Raw genomic sequence first — 19,505 nt, 5'->3', positions numbered from 1 at the left:
GCCGATGCCTCCGTCGCCTGGCTGGAGTGGCCGCGGGGGAGTCTGGAGTCGGGCGGCCGCTGGTGGGAGCCGCGGGTGCCCGGGCCGAGATTGGGGGGGCAAGGCGGGCGACAGAAGGCCGATGCCTCCGTCGCCCGGCCCTCTACAGAATCCACCCCCCAAACCTCCAGGTATTTCCCTCCTTAGAGCTGGCAACCCTACATTCCCCTCAGTGCCTGTTGGTAGGCAACTAAGCTTGGTCCTGTCACCTACTTTGGCCTTTGGGAGAAAACACATTGGGGCCAATCCTGATAGGGTTGCCAACTCCAGATGGGAAATTCCTGGAGATTTGAGGGATGGAGCCTGAAGAGGGTGAGGTTTGAGGAGGGGTGGGACCTCAGACAGGTACACTGCCATAGACTCCACCCTCCAAACCAGTCAGTCCCACATAGGGAACCATTGTTGCCAATCTCCAGGTGAGGGCTGGAGAGCACTCAGTATTACAACTGCTCTGCAGAAGGGAGGGCAGAAGTCAGCTGAAGTCAAAGGGGCAGATAATGGTAGGTTGGTGGCTAGCTGGGAAGGAGATGGGGTTGCCAACTACATGCTGACAAATTCCTGGGGATTTGAGGGGTGGAGCCTGGAGAGGGTGGGGTTTGCAGAGGGGTGGGACCTCAGACAGGTAGAATGCCATAGACTCCACCCTCCAAACCAGCCATTTTGTCCTGGGTAACAATTGCTGCCAATCTCCAGGTGAGGGCTACAGATTACTCACAATTACAACTGCTCTTCAGGTAGCAGAGATCAGTTCCTCTGGAGAAAACAGTGGACTCTGTCATTATACCCTGCTGAGGTCACCACAGCAAATTGACACTGTTTGCCCAAAGCCAGAGCACTGCCCCAGAGCCTCTTTCTAGATCCCGTTGTATTGCTTTCACAACGGGCTTTACTGCTAGTATATTTATAAATGTGAGGTGACATTTTTTTGGGGAAAGTGTAAATGTATTACTTATGATTAGAATATGTATAAGCTATTTAATTTATTTAATTTATTTGAGTATAATGACTAAGGGAAAGTGTGAATGTATAATCAAGGGATAAGAAATTGAATAGAATTGATTTTGACACTGATTAGAAGGAAAACTTGATGTAAATAGGTTTACTGTTATTTATTGTAGGAGATTTCAAAAGGGTAGGAGATTTGAAAAGGTTAGTCATGAGTATATGGAATGGTTAAAAGAAAAAGTTAAAAAGCTCCAAATAAATTATTAATAAAATATTAAAGCCTCAAATAGAGAGGAAACTTAAAAAATAAAAAGTTAAAAGGGGAAAAAGAAAAGAAAAGAAAAGTAAGTATGAATCCAACCCCTATATTGAATACACAGAATTGACAAGATATGGAGCTGGGATAAGAGTTGGAACTTGACTTACACTTAATTAACCTCAAGAGGCTAAAGGAATAAAGAGGTTTAGTCAACGCAGACTGGATGGAAAACTCAGTTAGTGAAGGAACGATGGTTATATTAATCTGTGTTGTATAGAAAATAAGTGTGGTATACGGTATGGATATATGGGTAAATGTGCTGTTGATCTTGTCTAAGTGTACAATAAGGGCTTTATCGATGTAGGGATGTATGTTTGTTGTTGTTATATGTGTATGTTTGTTGTCTAATGTATAAAAACCTAATAAATATACTTAAAAAAAAAGAATGGAGAGCTTTGAGTGACAGGCGGCTCCAAGCATTCTGATTGGGTGGCTCCAACTAGGGATCTCTCCAAATATTCTATTTCCCTCTCTCTCAGCACCCAGCTAATAAAATTTCTCCCCTGGTTTGCGTGAAGAGAGATGATTCTGTACCTTCACTGCTGCATATCTGCTCTGAGGGAAGAAGAGAGTCTGAGCCTGTGCTGGAAGCGGTTTGTTTCACACAGACATGAGAACTGGGAACGAGACCTGGCCGGGTTGTCGGGCAGTGAGATGAGACTCCCATTCAGGCCAAAGGGAAGGGGACACCTCTTCTAGGGAAAGTAGAAGAATCTCTGCCCAGTTAAACAGGGAATAGAGATCATAGAGCCATAGAATAACAGAGTTGGAAGGGGCCTCCAGGGTCATCCAGTCCAACCCCCTGCACAATGCAGGACATTCACAAATACCCCCCCACACACACAAACCCCCAGTCACCTCTGTTCCATGCCCAGAAGATAGCAAAAAACCTCCAGGATCTCCAGCCAAACTGGCCTGGAGAAAAATTGCTTCCTGACCCCACAGTGGTGATCAACCTTTCCCTGGGCGTGTAAGAAAGGGCCACGAGAACCAAGCACTGAGGCAGCCCTTCCCGCCCTCCTTCTCAGGATCTGCCCAAGTTCACAGAATCAGCACTGCTGTCAGATGGCCATCTAGCCTCTGCTTGAAAACCTTCCAAGAAGGAGAGCCCAACACCTCCCGAGGAAGCCTGTTCCATTGAGGAACTGCTCTGTCAGGAAGTTCCTCCTAATGTTTAGACGAAAACTCTTTTGATTTAATTTCAACCCGTTGGTTCTGGTCCAACCTTCTGGGGCAACAGAAAACAACTTTGTACCATCTCCTATTATGACAGCCCTTCAAGTACTTGAAGATGGTGATCATATCACCGCTCAGTCGTCTCCTCTCCAGGCTAAACCTACCCAGCTCCTTCCGCCTTTCCTCATAGGACTTGGTCTCCAGACCCCTCACCATCTTCGTTGCCCCCCCTCTGGACACGTTTCAGCTTGTTTATAGCCTTCTTACATTGTGGTGCCCAAAACTGATCACAATACTCTAGGTGAGGTGGTCTAACCAAAGCAAAGTGATACCATCACTTTGCGTGATATGGACACTATACTTCTGTTGATACAGCCCAAAATCATATTTGCCTTTTTAGCTACCGCATCACACTGCTGACTCATGTTCAGTGTATGGTCTACTAAGACCCCTTGTAAAGAGAATGTTTTCTTACTTTCTGACTGTTTGTTTAATACATAGTTTAGGCTCTCATAAATTGTGCATATTGCTTTATCCTCTCAGGTCATGTTTGTCTAAGTGTAAGTGTTTTCAGGACCAAGGAGTTCATGTCTGGATTTAGGGCCTGCAATAAAACCGCCCTCTTTGACAAACGAGTGAACCTTCCGCCCGGATACAGAGATAACTCTACAAGCCCTTAGTGACCTTGTGTTGGGTTTGTGAGATTGAGAAAAATTGTATTTGGTAGAGATAAAATAGCTTAGCAGTGCCAGAGTAAAATAATTCAGACTCAGAGTCCATGTGTGATTAAAATATAAAGTTTTTACTAAATTCTAGCATGGGGAAGGGTGACTGGGATGAAAATAACAACAGAGCTAATCTACTACATCCTTACACTACAAAGACAAGACTAGAAGAGAGCAATTATGGCTACTCTTACTTCTTCTTCTTTTCTTTTCTTTTTAAGCCCATGGAGGGGATTTTTTATTGTTTTTATAAATCTACAAATACTACAGAAAATAATAGGGACGGGGTACATATATTGGGAGAAAGGAAAGAAACCAACTAATACCTAAAAACCCAAGAGAGGAGATCCTCAAAAAAGCTTAGTTACATTAAGTCATAACTCGTTTAAGTCAATATGAATTGAGTCAAGTTTTTCACACATTTTCACCTTTCTTTAACAAATTTAACTGCTCAGAAACCATACCCCCCCATCATCACATTTTTGCATCATTTACTTCAAGGCACAATTCAGAGTCCTTCGGCCTCTATTTCTCTTTTCCTCGTCTCTTCCCCAGTTTATAGGGACTCTTAGGAGCTGCAGCTCCTTGCTCCGCCAGAGAGTCTTCTCCAGAAGATTCCGTCTCCAATTCGCTACTCGAACTGTTGTCATCTTCTTTTCCTCTTCCTTTCCCAGCTGAATCTTTAAGAATTCTTTGGCTTTAAAAACAGTGTCAATTCTTTATTTTTTGTCTTTCATCTTAAAGGCCACTCCTTCCGGAAATAACCATTTATATCCAATTGAGTTTGTCTGAAGATAAGTCACCAACTCTTTGTACTTCCTTCTCCGTTGTCTTATGTCAAATGGAATATCCTTCAGCATTCTGATCTTGGTTTCCCCCATTTTCAGGGGTGTTCCAGAAGCTGCTTTCAGGATTGCATCCCTTATGTGCCTTTTCGAGAATCTCACAACAATCTCCCCAGGCAGATTATTCTTTTTTATATAGCCTGAATATGATCGATAGACCACACCCATTTTGTTTAGTAACAGTTAAGAACATAAGAACATAAGAGACGCCAATGTTGGATCAGGCCAAAGGCCCATCCAGTCCAACACTCTGTGTCACACAGTGGCCAGAAATACCAGTGCCATCAGGAGGTCCACCAGTGGGGCCATCATTTCTGTCACTGGGGCACACGTTTTCCGGCACACCCTGGAAACGAAGGACCATATTAGCCTTATCCATTTGTACTTGCAGCCATTTATCTTCCATTGAAGTTTGCTTTAATTCCAGCTTTTGGACTTTCTTCTTCACTTTTTCAGTTGTTGCAGCCACCTCCTTAATTTTCTCATTGTCTTGCTTCATTATCTGTATCATGTCATTCATCTGGGTCTGCTGTGCTTATCTCGGTTTGCTGCACTGTCAGGTTTTTGGTTACCTCCGACATTTGTTCTTTGAAGTTGTTCAACTGTTCCAGCAGAGGGCGCATACACTCCGCTACAGTCCTTGCCAGCTCGTTCATCACTTCCGGTTTAGGATTCTCCAGTCCTTTTACTTTCGGAATCAGTTTGTCTTTGTCCCTCTTGCCCGCCATCTTTGCCGTTTGTTTACTCTCCGCAAACGTTTTTAAAAAGTCTCTGAAATGCGCTCGACCGCTTCACTACCTTGGTGAGTATATCTAAACAGTTTTTTCCGTGTCTCTGCTCACTCCCCCACCTTTTCGTTTAAAAGTTCATGTGCATGGGAGGCGTCCCCCCTGCTCGCTTTTCTCGTTTCGCAAGGTGGGGTGGGGAGCAGTGTTCCCTCTAAGCTGAGTTAGTGTGAGCTGGCTCACAGTTTTTTAGCCTCTGGCTCACACATATTTGTCTTAGCTCAGGGAGGATGGCTCCAGAGCAAACTAATTTATGCAGTGGCCAAATCGCTTGCTCACAACTTTAATGCCAGTAACTCACAAAGTAGTATTTTTGCTCACAAGACTCCACAGCTTAGAGGGAACATTGGTGGGGAGCGTCTTTTCTTTTAAAATTCATTTCTCAGTTGACTCACGTTCATAGTTGGTCATCCGACCACTCTTCTTTCATCGTTTTAAATGCTTGATCTCCTACACTTGACCCGGTTAGCTTCACTAGTGGTTTTTCAGCCTCTCAGCATGAAGAACCACTGGAGCGGAGGGGAGCCTCGATTCTCTGGCATTCCGCCATCAAAGAGGCTACCCCTCTAAAGCTCCCTGCCAGGGCCCCTTCCCCGGCCCCCCGGGGTGGGGTTCATGAGCCTGCTCACCCCCTTCTTCGGCCAGAGCGCGGATACCCCCCCGGGAGGTTCGGGAGGAGAGTCCGCAGTTGTGCACCCATCGACCGGAAGTCACTACTTCTTCTTGAGAACTCCAAACAAAGACGGGAAGAGGAGCCATAAAATGCTAAAACACTTTGACACTGTAGTTCCAATCAAACTCCTAGATCAGGGAGAAATTTCCCGGGCTTCTATTCCTAAAACAAACATTGGTTACATGAAACATGTGACTTCCTGTGAGCAACACAAACATTTAACCCCAGATATACTGAGTGTTATCAACTTGTAATACCCAACACCTTGCAGTATTGCTTTCAGCTGTAAGTGATAAGCATGTTCTGGTGTTGACCATTAAGGCATTCCAGCCAATTAACTTGGTACCACCTGGATGTGGGAGGTTACTGCAGTGCTGTTTTGCTTTGAGAGTTCCAGTGCAACTGGACGGGAGACTTAGGTCCCTTTGTCTCCTGGCGGTTGGGAACTGCCTGAAGGGGACCTGGTGACAGTCTACCCTTGAGGTTGTGGGGGGGTTTTGTATTTTTGTTTTGGGTACCCTCTTACTGAGAGTCACCGAGAGGACCATTCCCTTCTCACTTTTGAATTTTGTTTTGGGAAACCTTAGTGAAGGTGGGAAAGGCCTGTACACCCCTAGATCCATTTTGCACATGCTACTGCCAAGAGTTTACATTTCTCTCCACTGAAAGCAGGCCCGTAGCCATGAATTTCTAAGTCGGGGGGCATTTCAATTCCTTGGGGGCACTGGAGTACTGGCTAATTTGATTTAAAACAATTTAATTACTGGCTTCTTGGTGCTTTCTGGTGTGGGGTTGTGCTCTCTGCCTGGCTGTCGGCTCGGCCTGCCTTGAGCTTGGGCATCTTGTGCCAGTTTGGTGTCATGGTTAAGTGCACGGACTCTGATCTGGGAGAACCAGGTTTGATTCCGCACTCCTCCACTTGCACCTGGCTGGATGACCTTGGACAAGCCATAGTTCTGTCAGAGCTGTCCTCGAAAGGGCAGCTCTCGAGAGAGCTCTCTCAGCCCCACCTACCTCACAGAATGTCTGTGGTGGGGAGGGGGAGGGATAGGAGTTTGTAAGCCCCTCTGAGACTCCTCTGGGTAGTGAAGGGCGGGGTATAAATCCAATCTCTTCTTCTTCTTCTTCTTCTTCTTCCTCTACCTCACAGGGTGTCTGTGGTGGGGAGGGGGAGGGAAAGGAGTTTGTAAGCCTCTCTGATACTCCTTTGGGTAGTGAAGGGCGGGGTATAAACCCAATCTCTTCTTCTCCTCCTCCTCCTCCTCTTCCTCCTCCCTGGTACTCCACTCCACCCACCCCAGCTGCTCCAGAGGTTGCTGCCAGGATGAGGGTGGGGAGAGAAAGCACTGGTTTCCCCCAGCTTGGGAAGGGAGGAGTTGGCTGGTGGCCATGGGAACCAGACTGGGAGGGGACTCAGTCTGACCGCCACTTCCTGGACCACGGGCCAGGGCACATAAAAAGAACACTGGCCTGGCTTCTCTCTCTTTCTCTCTCTCTCTCTCTGCAGCTCCAAGCCCCCATGCCAGGATGGAGTCAGGCCAAGTCATGGAGGTGGAGGTGAGGACTGGCACAGAGAAACGGGGAAGGCAAGGAGGACCGGCAGCCCCAGCAGTGCAGGGGGAGTTTGCGGCAGCCACTACATCTTGCCAGAGAGCTGGGGGTCTAGGCTGGAAGTTATGGGGCCATGGCAGGAAGTCAGAGGGCCAGCCCCCAAAACGCCCCACTGTAGCCATGGGCCTGCTTGAAAGTCACTTTCTTTGTTTTCGCCCAGTTTCCCATCCTGTCAAGATCATCTTGTCTCCTGACCCCTTGTGAAGGGAAACTGCTTGGGGGACACCTCAAGAGCTAGAGAGAAAATAGGGATTAAAAGGAAGAGAGTTAGGTATCGAAGGAAGGGTACCAGCCTCAAGGAAATAGGAGGAGAAACAGGGAACTCCATTGAGAAGCATTGTAGTGTTTGGAAAACACAGGGGGGGAAACCCTCTTGGTACTAGGAATTCAATAACTAAGGAAATAATCTTCATTAACTCTCATTTGCCTGTATAAAGAATCACCATCTGTACAACCCCGGATTTTTGCCTCGAAGTTAACAACTCCTCATTCCCCCTGACTTTGTTTAAATTAAATCTTTAGTTCAGTTTGACTTTGGCATCCACTCCAGGGCCCTTGGAAGGGGTCCAGCCCAAGAGGGCGCCTCATTCTTCAGTGGGGTTCCAGGCAATGCTCCCACTAAACTGTGGAGTTCTGTGAACAAAAATCCTGCTTTGTGAGCCGCTGGCATTCAAGCTGTGAGTGGGCGATTTAGCTACTGCTGCCTAAATTAGTTTGCTCTGGAGCCCCATCCTTCCTGAGCGGAGACAAAAATGTGTGAGCCTGAGGCTAAAGAACTGTGAGCTGGCTCACACGAACTCAGCTTAGAGGGAGCACTGGTTCCAGGGCTGGGGGGTAGATGCCAAGTTGTGTCTCCGGGACAAAGGGCGGGACAGGCGGTCTTTGAACAGGCAAAGCAGAAGACCACGTTACTTGGGGGCGGCTCAGTGAGGAAGGGAACAAAATGTTGGAGGGGGGAACCCACCTCGGAGGGAGGGAAGATTGCCGGGAGTGGGGGGGTTGTCACCTGCTCCCCGTCCAAATTCACTCCCTTCTCAGGCAGCCAAGCCCCCGCCCCTTGGAAATCACCCCCCCTAAAGCCGCGCTTCCTTTCATCCCTCCCTGAGCCGCGTTTTGTTTCAGAAGGGGGGGTTGGGGTCCTACAAGGGTCCGGCTTTTACCTCTGCCCCCCCTTGCGTCGCCGCTGTGGATGGGAAAAGACCCCCCTGGCTCCCCTTCACACACACACATGCACACACACCCCGCGCCACTGCCCCCTATATATGGAAGGCCTGAGCACCACGTCGTGACGTCATCAAATGTAGGCATAACATTCCCTGAGCTCTGCAGTTGCCAGCTACTTTCACAAGTGTTTTAACTTGCAGTTTCTCGTGTACCCAACAAGATATTCTCTTGATTCTTTCACTGCAGTATTCCAGACACTTCACACTAGCTTACAGTGTTACTGAGTTCAGTTTCCCTTGCATATTTGAGTGTATGTTTCATATAATTTACAAGCATATAATAGGGGATGTCTGTTGTATGATGGTATTGTCAAATAACTTCTGGTTTTCAGTATTACTTTTTATTTACCATTGACAGAGCATGAGATAGAAATATGCACAAACTCATACTTATTTAAGAAGTTTTCACATACAGTAAACTTCAATCTTAATCTCCAGTGACCAAAAAAACCCCCAGCTACACAGCTTACTACCACATATGTATAGGAAACCACGTTGATAACACCTTGTGTTGGATATTTCAAACCACCTCTATCTAACCTACTAATCACTGGCGACTTGTAAACCTTCTGTCAGGGGTGAGTTGAGAACCTGCAATGCAAGCTTTACAGTCTGCCTTTCTAAGTTTGTTGGACACAAAGCCTTCAATGTAAGTGGATGGGCAAACCTTGCAGTAGAAGTGCTATCCATCTCATACATCTTTATTAATGTTGAAAACCATTGACACAGCATGAGATATTAATATGTACAAACTCATACTTAGGTAAGACGTTTTCACATACAGTAAACTTCAATTATAATCTCCAGGTACCAAAAAAAAGCCGCTGCACTGCATATTGGGGGTGGTGCCCACGCTCACCTTTCCTGGTCAGGGTGATGCCTCCTCCCTCTTCGACCTTGTAACTGCCGCAGCAGTAGCGCTCCACCGAGTCCCGCACATAGTCCAGGCTCTCCTTCTGGCTGTTCCAGAGGCGGGCGTCGGGCTCGCCCAGCGGGGTGAGGGCCTCGTACTCCCCGCGGCGGCTGTCGAAGCGCACAAACTCCTCCCGCCCGTAGATGTACCTCACTAGCAAGCGGACCTCCCCACGAGTCCCGTCGGCAAAGCGGCAGTCGACCTTCGACTGGAACAGGAAGTGGGCGGCTGCAGGGACAGACACACGCACAGGCGTAATCTTCATGGGGGAGACGGGGCCTCAGCCCTCCCCGAAATTTTCAGGAAGGGGCTCTGCCCCCCAGGCACCCTTGCTCCATTCTGAAACTATGCTCAACAGCTGGGTTGGGACTGGGAGGGAGGGAGGGAAGTTAGGGCGGGGGCTTGCTTCCTCCTGGAAGTGAAGCCCCACCCCCAGCAGCCCTTAGTTCTGCCAGGCTGCACGTGGAGTCTGGCTTTCCTGGTTTCCTGCGCACGTGCACAAAGGTAGGAGGCATGCTTGCCCGGGCTCTCCCTTACTGCTGAGTCCTCGAGGCACATTCGTTCAGCCCACCTCTCTGCCCCCCTCACCCAGCTACCAGTAAAATCAGCACGGACTGGGAGGGGAACTTGGCCCGGCGGACTTGCCCTGCTGAAGGGAGCGCCGAAGCTCAGGGGCTGCGGTCCCTCCCACATCCCGGACGGCCTCCACAGCACCTCTTCCACTTCTTGCGTCTGGCTGCTGCTTTCCGCTGATTCCCCTTCGCTGCTGCTCTTGCTGCTGCAGGCTGGGACCAAGTTGGTTAGCTTTGTAAGGGCATGAGTGGGGTGGGTGCCTGAGAGAGGGCAGGGTTCAGTGAGCCTGTGGCTGAGTAGTCCGAAGGTAAACTGCCTTTGCTTTCTTTGGAATACCCTTTCCGTCCTCCCCACTCATCTGTTGTGCTGTTTTTATTCTCTCTCTTGTCCCGTTTTTAAACCCCCCCCTTCAGTTGTACTTCAGTTTTGTCTGAGTGTGTGAGTGTCCCTCCCACCTGGGCTTCTACTCTCTTTTTATTCCCCTTCTCCCCCCCTCCCTCCACTTGGGCTGCCTCTTCATATAAATATGTGTGTTTTCTCCCCCTCTTTTGTTTCTTTGTTTTTAAAATCCCCTTTTCCCAGTGTTTACTTTTGTGGTGTTTCATAGTGTTCTCTGTCACATTATGCCATGGTGCTGATCTGGTTTGAGTCGCTGGTATAGTGCACACAGTGGCTGTATGCAAAGTGCATCTCTGTTCTGTTCCCAGGGTCTGTCATTCCATTCAGGGGCCTGCCATTCCAGTCCCAGAACTCATCTTCAACCCACAGTCCCAAAACACTTCCTCTACTCCCAGGGGTTATCACTGTACTCTGGGAGCTGTCATTTCAGTCTCAGAAAACATTTGCTAAAGAGAGTTGAGCTAAAGAGTTGGGGGTATTAGGGGAGAACCTAAAGAATTGAGATATTCCTTAGAGTGGGGGAGCACAATTCTTCCGGAGGGATGGGGGGGGGGGAGCAGAAGCTGCAGGCAGAAGACCTCTCGGCTCAGAAGTTCTCCTCTCTAGAAAACTGCAAATTCATACTTTAGGTATGAGAATTTCCTACGTTGATTACTGGAAGGGGGGTTGTGTTTATGTTAGTTGGCTGTCTGTCTGTATTTTGATTGCTGTTGTAAATATTAGAAAGGGATGTGATATGGATTCTCCCCAGAGGGAATTGTCAGGGCAGATGTTGCTGGCAGAAGCCGTCTCGCCTCAGAAGTTCTCCTTTCTATAAAACTGCATGTTCATATTTTAGAGATCCCAGAAACTCCTTTCAAGAATGGGCGCCATCCCAACGCAGAGTGGAGCTGCCAGCTGGTGCATCTCCAAGGGACGGGCCAGACAGAAGTCAGAAAGACAGAGCCCTCCCCCCACCCCCATCTGCTCAAACACAACAGGCCTGAATGGTTGCATGTGGATTTTGGTTGTATTTGCTTTCTCCAAGTACTATGACTTTTGACGTTTGGCTATTGTCAGTGTCATAAAAAGCAAGGGTCACTCACAACTTAGGTGGGACCGCACTGTCCTAGACGTGACCTCTCACAGTTCTTTAATTAAAAAGAAAAAAAACCATATTTATTTGATATTGTGATGGGATATATTCTTGATTTAAGTAATACAGCAGAGTATTAAAGAGACTGAGTCCTTGGTGTGTATTTAAAAAGAATTAAAGTTTACTATAACCTAACATGGGAAAAGGTACACAGGATATAAAATAACAAAGAGCTATATGGTTACATCCTTACAGCTAGACTGAAATGGCAGAATGGCGGCGTCTTCTTGGTCAGAACAAAGGGAAGAAGAGCCATAAAATGCTAATACTTGGCACCTTAGTTTCCAATCAGAGTAACAAAATAGTTCCGAAGTTCCCAGGCTTCCTATTATCTAAAATAGATTGGTTACAAACAAACATGTGACTTAACAAACATCATTAAACCAGTAAATACTGAAGTGTTTTTTATTTTTATATATAAAAAAAGAAAAAACACTTCAGTATTTACTGGGATTTTTCATATTACTCGGCCAGACATAAATGCTGGTCGAAAATAGATATGATATGGGCACCCACTGAATGGTTGCAGGAGGTTACAGAAGTGGAAATTCTACCACAAACTTTTGCTGATCATAACCCGATACAGCTTCTGCTAAAAGATAGACATAAGAACTCAAGATGGAGACTTAATTTGGGGCTTTTGCGGGATCAGGTCTTTACAACAAAAATGAAAGCAGAAATACAAGAATTCTTTCAAAGAAACAGGAAAGAAGGAATGGCAATGGATATTATATGGGATACATTTAAGGCCTATATAAGAGGACTGTTTATAAACCAAGATGCATGGAAGAAAAAGAAAAAGAGAGAGCAATACGTAAAAATAAATTTAGCAATTAAAAAGGAGGGGAACGCGCTTAAATTAAAAGAAAATAAATCCACAAGAGACAAATTAAAGATATTAAATCATAGGCTAAATTTAATATTAACACAGGAAATAGCGAAATCTATAGAATACACTAAAGCATATTATTTTGACAATGCAAATAAACCCACAAGGTGGTTGGCGTACAGATTAAGAAAAGAAAGAGAAAAAAGGAATATTGTAGCATTGAATAATGATAAAGGAGAGATCCAGTATGATCTCCAAGGAATGAAGTCAATCATAGAAATTTTTTATAAAAACCTATACAAACAAGAAACTCAAAATAAAGAGCAAATTAAAAAATACATCCAAGAAAAGGAAGAAAATAAACTTGAAGAAAAATATAAAAATATTTTAAGTGGGAAAATAGCAATGCATGAAATAGTAAAAGCGATTAAAAGACAAAAAAGGGGAAAAAAACAGGAGTAGATGGAGTACCAGTTGAAATATATCAAATATTTGAGGACCAAATTGGTCCGCATTTTAAAGACCTTCTGGAGCACATTAGGGTAAGGGGGAAACTGCCAAGTTTTTGGCAGCATGCAATTATTACTTTAATACATAAGCCCGATACGGACAGTAAAGATATTAAAAACTACAGACCAATCTCGCTATTAAATGCAGATTACAAAATTTTTGCCAACACATTAGTCTCAAGATTAAAAAAAGTGCTGTCGAACATTATACATCAAGACCAAGCAGGATTCCTCCCTAATAGACAGATTAAGAATAATACCAGAACAATCTAAAATGTAATTGAATATTATGACGCTCACCCTGAGAAAAATATGGCCTTAATGTTTATGGATGCTGAAAAGGCATTCGACAATATCTCATGGGAATTTATAATCCAGAAATTACAAAGGTGGGAGTGTGGGACTGACTTTGAAACAATGATAAAAGCCATTTATGATAAACAGTTCGCTAAAGTAATTATAAACGGAGAAGTAACGGCAGATATTGAAATACAGAAGGGAACGAGGCAAGGCTGTCTGTTATCCCCTTTACTATTTATCTTTGCCCTGGAAACATTAAATGATTTAATAAGGAATGATCCACAAATTAGAGGATTAAAAATAAGAGGGGAGGAATTCAAGCTTTTAGCCTATGCAGATGATGTTGTCTTTATAATAGAGGACCCAATGGCTACTAACAGTAATTAATAACTTCGGAGAGGTAGAGGGTTAAAGATCAATCGTAAAAAGACAAAAATAATGACAAAAAACTGTACAACTAACATGATAATGGATTTACAAAAATTAACAGAGATGGAAATAGTGCAAAAATTTAAGTATTTAGGAATAATAATCTCCGGTAAAAATATTAAACTAATTAAAGATAATTATGATAAATTATTGGAGGAAATTAAAAAAGATTTGAATCAGTGGAAAAATATACAACTATCCTTACTAGGTAGAATATCGACAATTAAAATGAACATCTTGCCTAAAGTTCTTTTTCTCATGCAAAATATACCAGTGTTAAAAAACTCACAGTTTTTTACAGAATTAGACAAGACTATTAAAGATTTTATTTGGTATCCAAAAAGGCCCAGAATTAGGATGAAAACTCTACAAGACAGAAAGGAGAGAGGGGGGTTTGGTCTTCCAGACTGGAAAGTATACTATCAGGCAGTGGTGTTGAGTTGGATAAAAGATTGGATCTGCTTTAATAATATCAGGAATTTGACTTTGGAAGGGCATGATTTAAAAATGGGATGGCATGCATATCTGTGGTACGGAAAAGATAAAGTGCACTACAATTTTAAACATCATATAATGAGAGGGGCCCTAATAAGGGTATGGAAAGATATTAGAGAAAAGCACTACACAAAAACACCTAGATTGGTATCACCGTTAGAAGCGTTTATTAAGCCATCCATAGTTAAATCATCGGATAGAGAAAGTTATGATACGTTGTTAGATGGAAATAATAAGATAAAGTCAAGAGAGGTGTTATCAACACTTTATAGGATTGAATTGTCATGGTGGGAAACATCACAACTACAGTCGAGATATGCTAAAGATGAGAAAAGAGGGTTTGAGGATGGTAAATCGCAGCTGGATAAAATATGGGCATCGAGCAGCGATAAAATGATACAGAAGATAAACAAATTTCTGTTAGAAGAGAGAGCAAGAGAAGAAATAACCAATAAGACACGTAGTGCATGGGGAAAAGATGTAGGTCATGATATAAGTATGGAAAACTGGAAGAAAACCTGGAACTCAATTAAATTTATGAGAAGTGTCAACTATAAGGAAAATATATATAAGTTATATCATAAATTGCACTGGTCACCGGATAGAATAGCCAAATGTGATGCAGCTTTGAGTAAGAACTGTTGGAAATGTAAGTGCAAGGTGGGCACGTTCTTCCATATGTGGTGGGATTGTGTAAAGATTTGTGGCTATTGGAAAATGGTGCAGAAGATAATCGTAGAAATAACTGAGATTGAAATAGATCTAACGCCGGAAATGATGCTGCTGAATATGTTGCCAGAGAGTATAAGATGGAAGGATAAACACCTGGTAATTTATATATTAACATCTGCAAGGATAATACTAGCCAGACATTGGAAGCAAGAATATATACCAAATAAAGAGGATTTAATACACAGATTATTAGAGATAGCTGAGATGGATAAATTATCCTTAATTCTTCAAGGTCGGAAGGAAAGAGTGTTCTTGGAAAGATGGGAACGTCTGTACAAGAGGATTAATGTAGATGTATAATCAAATGACTCCATAAGTGAACAAACGTAACATAAATGGATGTGTGTGTGTTTCTAGTTTTATGAAAATGTAAAATAAACCATTCGGATCCTTCTTCGTCCGTGCACATGAAAGCTTGTACCCAGAATAAAACTTTGTTGGTCTTAAAGGTGCTGCTGGACTATAATTTCAGAAAGAGACAGGCGAATGGATGAGTTTTGGGCTTGGGAGGGGGATGAATTCCGCGGCTGCCCCACTCTCAATAATAAGTTATGCTAATGAGCTCCTGCACCTCTTTGTCTACAAAATGACCCCTGGTAAGCTCCACGACTGCCCCTAGCGGAGCCTTCTCCGTTGCGGCCCCACCAGGTGGGCTGGAGGGCTCCCAGCACTTCTATCATTCCACTGAAAAGGTCAAACGGAATGGTTCAAGAGGATGCTTTTCCAGAGGGGGCGAGGGGCGTCATCTATGGCACTGTTCATTATCTTCTTCCTGCAACATTGTTTCCTAGCTTTGGGTGGACCATGTTGGTCTGAAGCTGTGGACCAGAGTTTGAATCCAGGGGGGCACCTTGAAGTCCAGCAAAGTTTTATTCAAAGTATAAGCGTTCGTGTCCAAGCACACTTCTTCCCGATCCAGTGGAAGTGTGCTTGCACACGAAAGCGTACACTCTGAATCAAACTTTGCTGGCCTTAGAGGTGCCCCACTCAGTGACCTTTTCCCATTCCGGCCGCAACTGGGACAAAGGTTTAGCAGCTGCTCTTGTGACCTTGGGTCAGCTCCAAGTTCTTTCAGAGCTGTTCTCTCAAGGGCAGTTCTCGAGAGAGAGCTCTCTCAGCCCCACCGACCTCGCAGCCGGCAGTGTTCCCTCTAAGCTGAGTGAGTGTGAGCTAGCTCACAGTTCTTTAGCCTCCAACTCACCCAATTTTGTCTTAGCTCAGGAAGGAGGGCTCCAGAGCAAAGCAATTGTCGAATTTCTGCTCTCAAGACTGCACAGCTTAGAGGGAACATTGCTCGCAGGGTGTCTGTTGTGGGGAGGGGGAAGGGAAAGGAGTTTGTAAGCCGCTCTGAGACTCCTTTGGGTACTGAAGGGCGGGGTATAAATCCAGTCTCTTCTCTTCTTCTTCTATTGCATCAATTAAAACGTGGGTGGCCCACCTGGAGTCTTAGCAAGGAAGGCGGAGGACAAATAAACAGATATACAAAATACAGAAATGGGAGGGGCGCTTCCAGGGGTGCGCCAGGAAGGAGGGTGGGTCTGGGGTCCTTCAGGCTGAACCTGCGCAGGTGGCACCCAGAGCCAGAGGGCACCCGGGCACAAGAGCCCCCAGCAGACAGGTTGGGCAGGTGCCGGGCATCGAGGCTTGAGACAGGCAGGTTGGGCAGGTGCCGGGCATCGAGGCTTGAGACAGGCTGGTGGAGCTGAAGGTGCCCCCCCCCACTCTGCCCCTTATCCAGAGGGACCTTTTAATTGGTCTGGTTTCGTCGGTTGTTTTCCATTTTGGCATCCGCCTCGCCCAGCCTGGAGAGGGACAGGGAGAGATCCTCCGGGACTCCCCCTCCCTCACCGCTCAAGGAATTTTCACCTTAAGAAGGACTCGGGGGGCGGGGGCAAGACAAACGGGAAACTCGCCTCTGACCCCCTCCAGCCAGCCCCGAGGGGACGATCTTTCCTGGTTTCCTCTGCAGGGTTTGAGTAGGTGGGAGAGCAGCGAGCGGGGCACAGAACCCGCCGCTCTTGGGGGCCAACCCTGCTGGGGGGGGGGAGACTGTCAGCCGCTTTCGGTTCACCTTGGCCCGGCCGACCTCACAGGGCTGTTGTGAAGATGGAAGAGAGGAGAGAGGGGAAGGCTGCCAGCTGCGTGTGGGGACCCCCCACCGGGGAGAGACGCAGAGTACAAATAAAGTACATCAAAATTATAATAACGGAAATGCGCCTCCAAGGGCCCCCCTCGCCCCTCCCAATCTTTCACCTTTCCAGGAGCTCCGCTTACCAGGTGGAGGCTCGAGCCGTCCCCCCCTTCCGTGGACCGTGCAGGGACCCAGAAGCGCCACCATCAGCACCAGAGTCCCGGGCAGGATCAGGCCAGACCCCATGGCTGCCCCACCACGGAAGACCCCCACCCAGCCCCCCGGGGGGAAACTTTGTTCACTGCGTTGGGCTGGGGGGGGGTGAGAGTTTTGCCTCTGAAGTTCTGCGGCGTGGGCCGGGCCGGGCCCCAAGGACGACCAATGAGAATTCCGCCTGGCGGAGCGTCATCCGTCTCCGGGTAGAAGGATCAGCCGTGGCTCCTCTTGCGGGAGATTGAGTTTTCTGGCCGGCGGTACAAAGAGAAGGCCGGGAGGACCGGGGGGGGGGGAGATAAGAGAGCTCCGTCCCAGACTCCCCCCTCTCCTTTCTCCCTGGCCAGTTGCCCCCAAAGTGCCCCCCCCATCTCCTCTGCCTCCTCTAAGTGGGCAGCCCGGTTGCTCGGCCCTGTTGGAGAGACTGGGGTACCCTTCACAGCGGCCTTTTCTCCTCCAGGGGAGCTGATCTGGGTCGCCTGGATATCAGCTGTAATGGGGGTGGGGGGTGTCTCCAGGCCCCACCTGGAGGTTGGCAAGCAGTCAGAAGGAGTGATTTCAGCTTAGCGTACTTTATTTCATGTAGAACAAGACAACTTTAGCCCAGCCGGCTTATATCCCCCGTGAATCCACCACCCAAAACACACACCCCCACTTCCCAATAGGCCCAAACTAGTGGCTGAGAGTCCCACAGGCTCTCAGCCCAGAGCCTAGCCCTCTGATTGGTGCGGCTAGGATCCGTATCGTCCATTGTTGACGTTTGTGCTGGACCGCGTGCTGCCCAAGCTAACGACGTGGTTGGGTCCTGATACATTACACTCCTGCTTTCTGATTGGACACAATTATACATACATAAGCCAATAGGATTGTTCCAGTTTACAATCCTTGTCTAGGTCTTAAGCTTTACATGAGAATTAATACAGTGAAGACATAACAGGAACAAAGTCCCATTTCAGGCCCAGCTGGGCCTCTCTTGGCTTTTCCTGCGAGGGGCGGGCCTCTCTCTGGTTGCAGAGCACCCGGGGCCAAATGGAGGCGGCCAGGCCAGGGAGGCCGCGATCTGGGCCTGCCCTTGGAGACTGCCTCCCATAAGGGGTGGGAAAGCAGGGCCAGAGAGGGGCGCTCCCGTCTGTCACTTGGTTTGGCTCCATTCGTGTACTTTGCACCCAAAAGAAGCCAAGTGGGGAAGTAGGCCAGGGAGCAGAGGCTGGCCGAATGCCGGCCGTCCAACCCCAAGGAAGATCTCAGGGAGGCAATGGGGCTCCTGCCCCCCCTTCCCACAGGCAGCCTCCTCTTTCTCCTGCCCCCACTGCCCGGGGCAAAGGGGGCGATCCTGCCCCTTCTGTCCCCCCCCTCTCCTGCCCAGCCCCCAGGCCTCAAGGGAGCAGAAGGACTTCTTTATGCAGAGAGTGGTTCCAAGGTGGGATTCGCTGCCAGAGGATATAGAGACAGCCACGGGCATCAACAGCTTTAAAAAGGGGGTGAGAGAGGTTTATGGTGGATCAGTCTCTCGGTGGCTCCTAGCCCTGGTGACTCGAGGGGAACCTCCACCTTCAGGGGCAGCCAACCTCTGAATCCCAGAGCCAGGAGGCAACCTCAGGGGAGGGGAGGCCTCGGTCTCCGTTGCCCTGCCTTTTTGGCCCTCCGGAAGAACTGGCTGGCCATTGAGGGGACGCTGGACCAGACGGACCCTCCCTGGTCCGGCCCAGTGTTCCCTCTAAGCTGAGTTCGTGTGAACTGGCTCACAGTTTTTTAGCCTCCAGCTCACAGATTTTTTGTCTTAGCTCAAGAAAGATGTGGCTCCAGAGCAAACTGATTGATGCAGCAGCCCAAACGCTCGCTCACGACTTTCATGCCAGTAGCTCACAAAGCAGAATTTTTGCTCACAAGACTCCACAGCTTAGAGGGAGCCTTGGTCTGACCCCCTCTCCTGATGTTCCTGGGGGGAACGCTCTGGAATGGGATTCCAGAATCTCTTCAACAAAATTCTTTTAAAAATGTTTAAAAGTTCATCCATTTCCAGTATACAGATTGAAAACTTCATTTCCCGTTTCCGGCACCTTTTTTAAAAAAAGGCACTCTCTGTGTCTTCTGGGGGTGGCACCTGGGTTTTGGACACAGTGTCACACAGAGTATTGGACTGGAAGGGTCATTGGCCTAAACCAACATGGCTTCTCTTGTGTTCTTATGAATACAAATCTAATCGATTCAAAACTGGCCGCCAACTTCAGGAGGACCGTGGCAGTTACAGGGTCAAAAAATGCCTCGCAGCTGTCTGACCAGAAACTGCCAGCCCCTTGCAAGGTTGAAGCCCCCCCTCCCCCCCAGTTGCCACCATTTCCCCCCTTTCAGAGAGGGGATCCAGTAGAGTAGAACAGAGTTTGAGTCCAGAGGCCACTTTAAGACCAACAAAAGTTTTATTCAAGGTAATAGCTTTTCGTATGCTCGCACACTTCCTCAGACACATTGAAGTGGAGGTTATCAGTCCATATATATCAACAGAGGG

General features: G+C 47.0%; 1 protein-coding gene across 1 annotated transcript in view; it reads right to left on the bottom strand.

The window, feature by feature from the left end:
- The window catches only part of LOC107107484 (H-2 class II histocompatibility antigen, E-S beta chain-like), a 25,446-nt gene extending 8,383 nt beyond the window's left edge, over nt 1-17,063 (bottom strand). The window contains exons 1-2 of the mRNA XM_015407791.1: nt 16,930-17,063; nt 9,201-9,482 (exon numbers count right to left, since the gene is read on the bottom strand). Of these exons, the coding sequence (XP_015263277.1) occupies nt 9,201-9,482; nt 16,930-17,032 (385 nt within the window). The 5' untranslated portion in view covers nt 17,033-17,063. The remainder of the gene's footprint in view (nt 1-9,200; nt 9,483-16,929) is intronic.
- Nucleotides 17,064-19,505: the final 2,442 nt, after the last annotated feature.

Source organism: Gekko japonicus, unplaced genomic scaffold (genome assembly GCF_001447785.1).
Source record: "Gekko japonicus isolate JY-2015 unplaced genomic scaffold, Gekko_japonicus_V1.1 scaffold2857, whole genome shotgun sequence".
NCBI classification, from domain to species: domain Eukaryota; kingdom Metazoa; phylum Chordata; class Lepidosauria; order Squamata; family Gekkonidae; genus Gekko; species Gekko japonicus.
The sequence above is the reverse complement of the archived record's forward strand: the minus strand, read 5'-3'. Positions and strand labels throughout refer to the sequence as shown.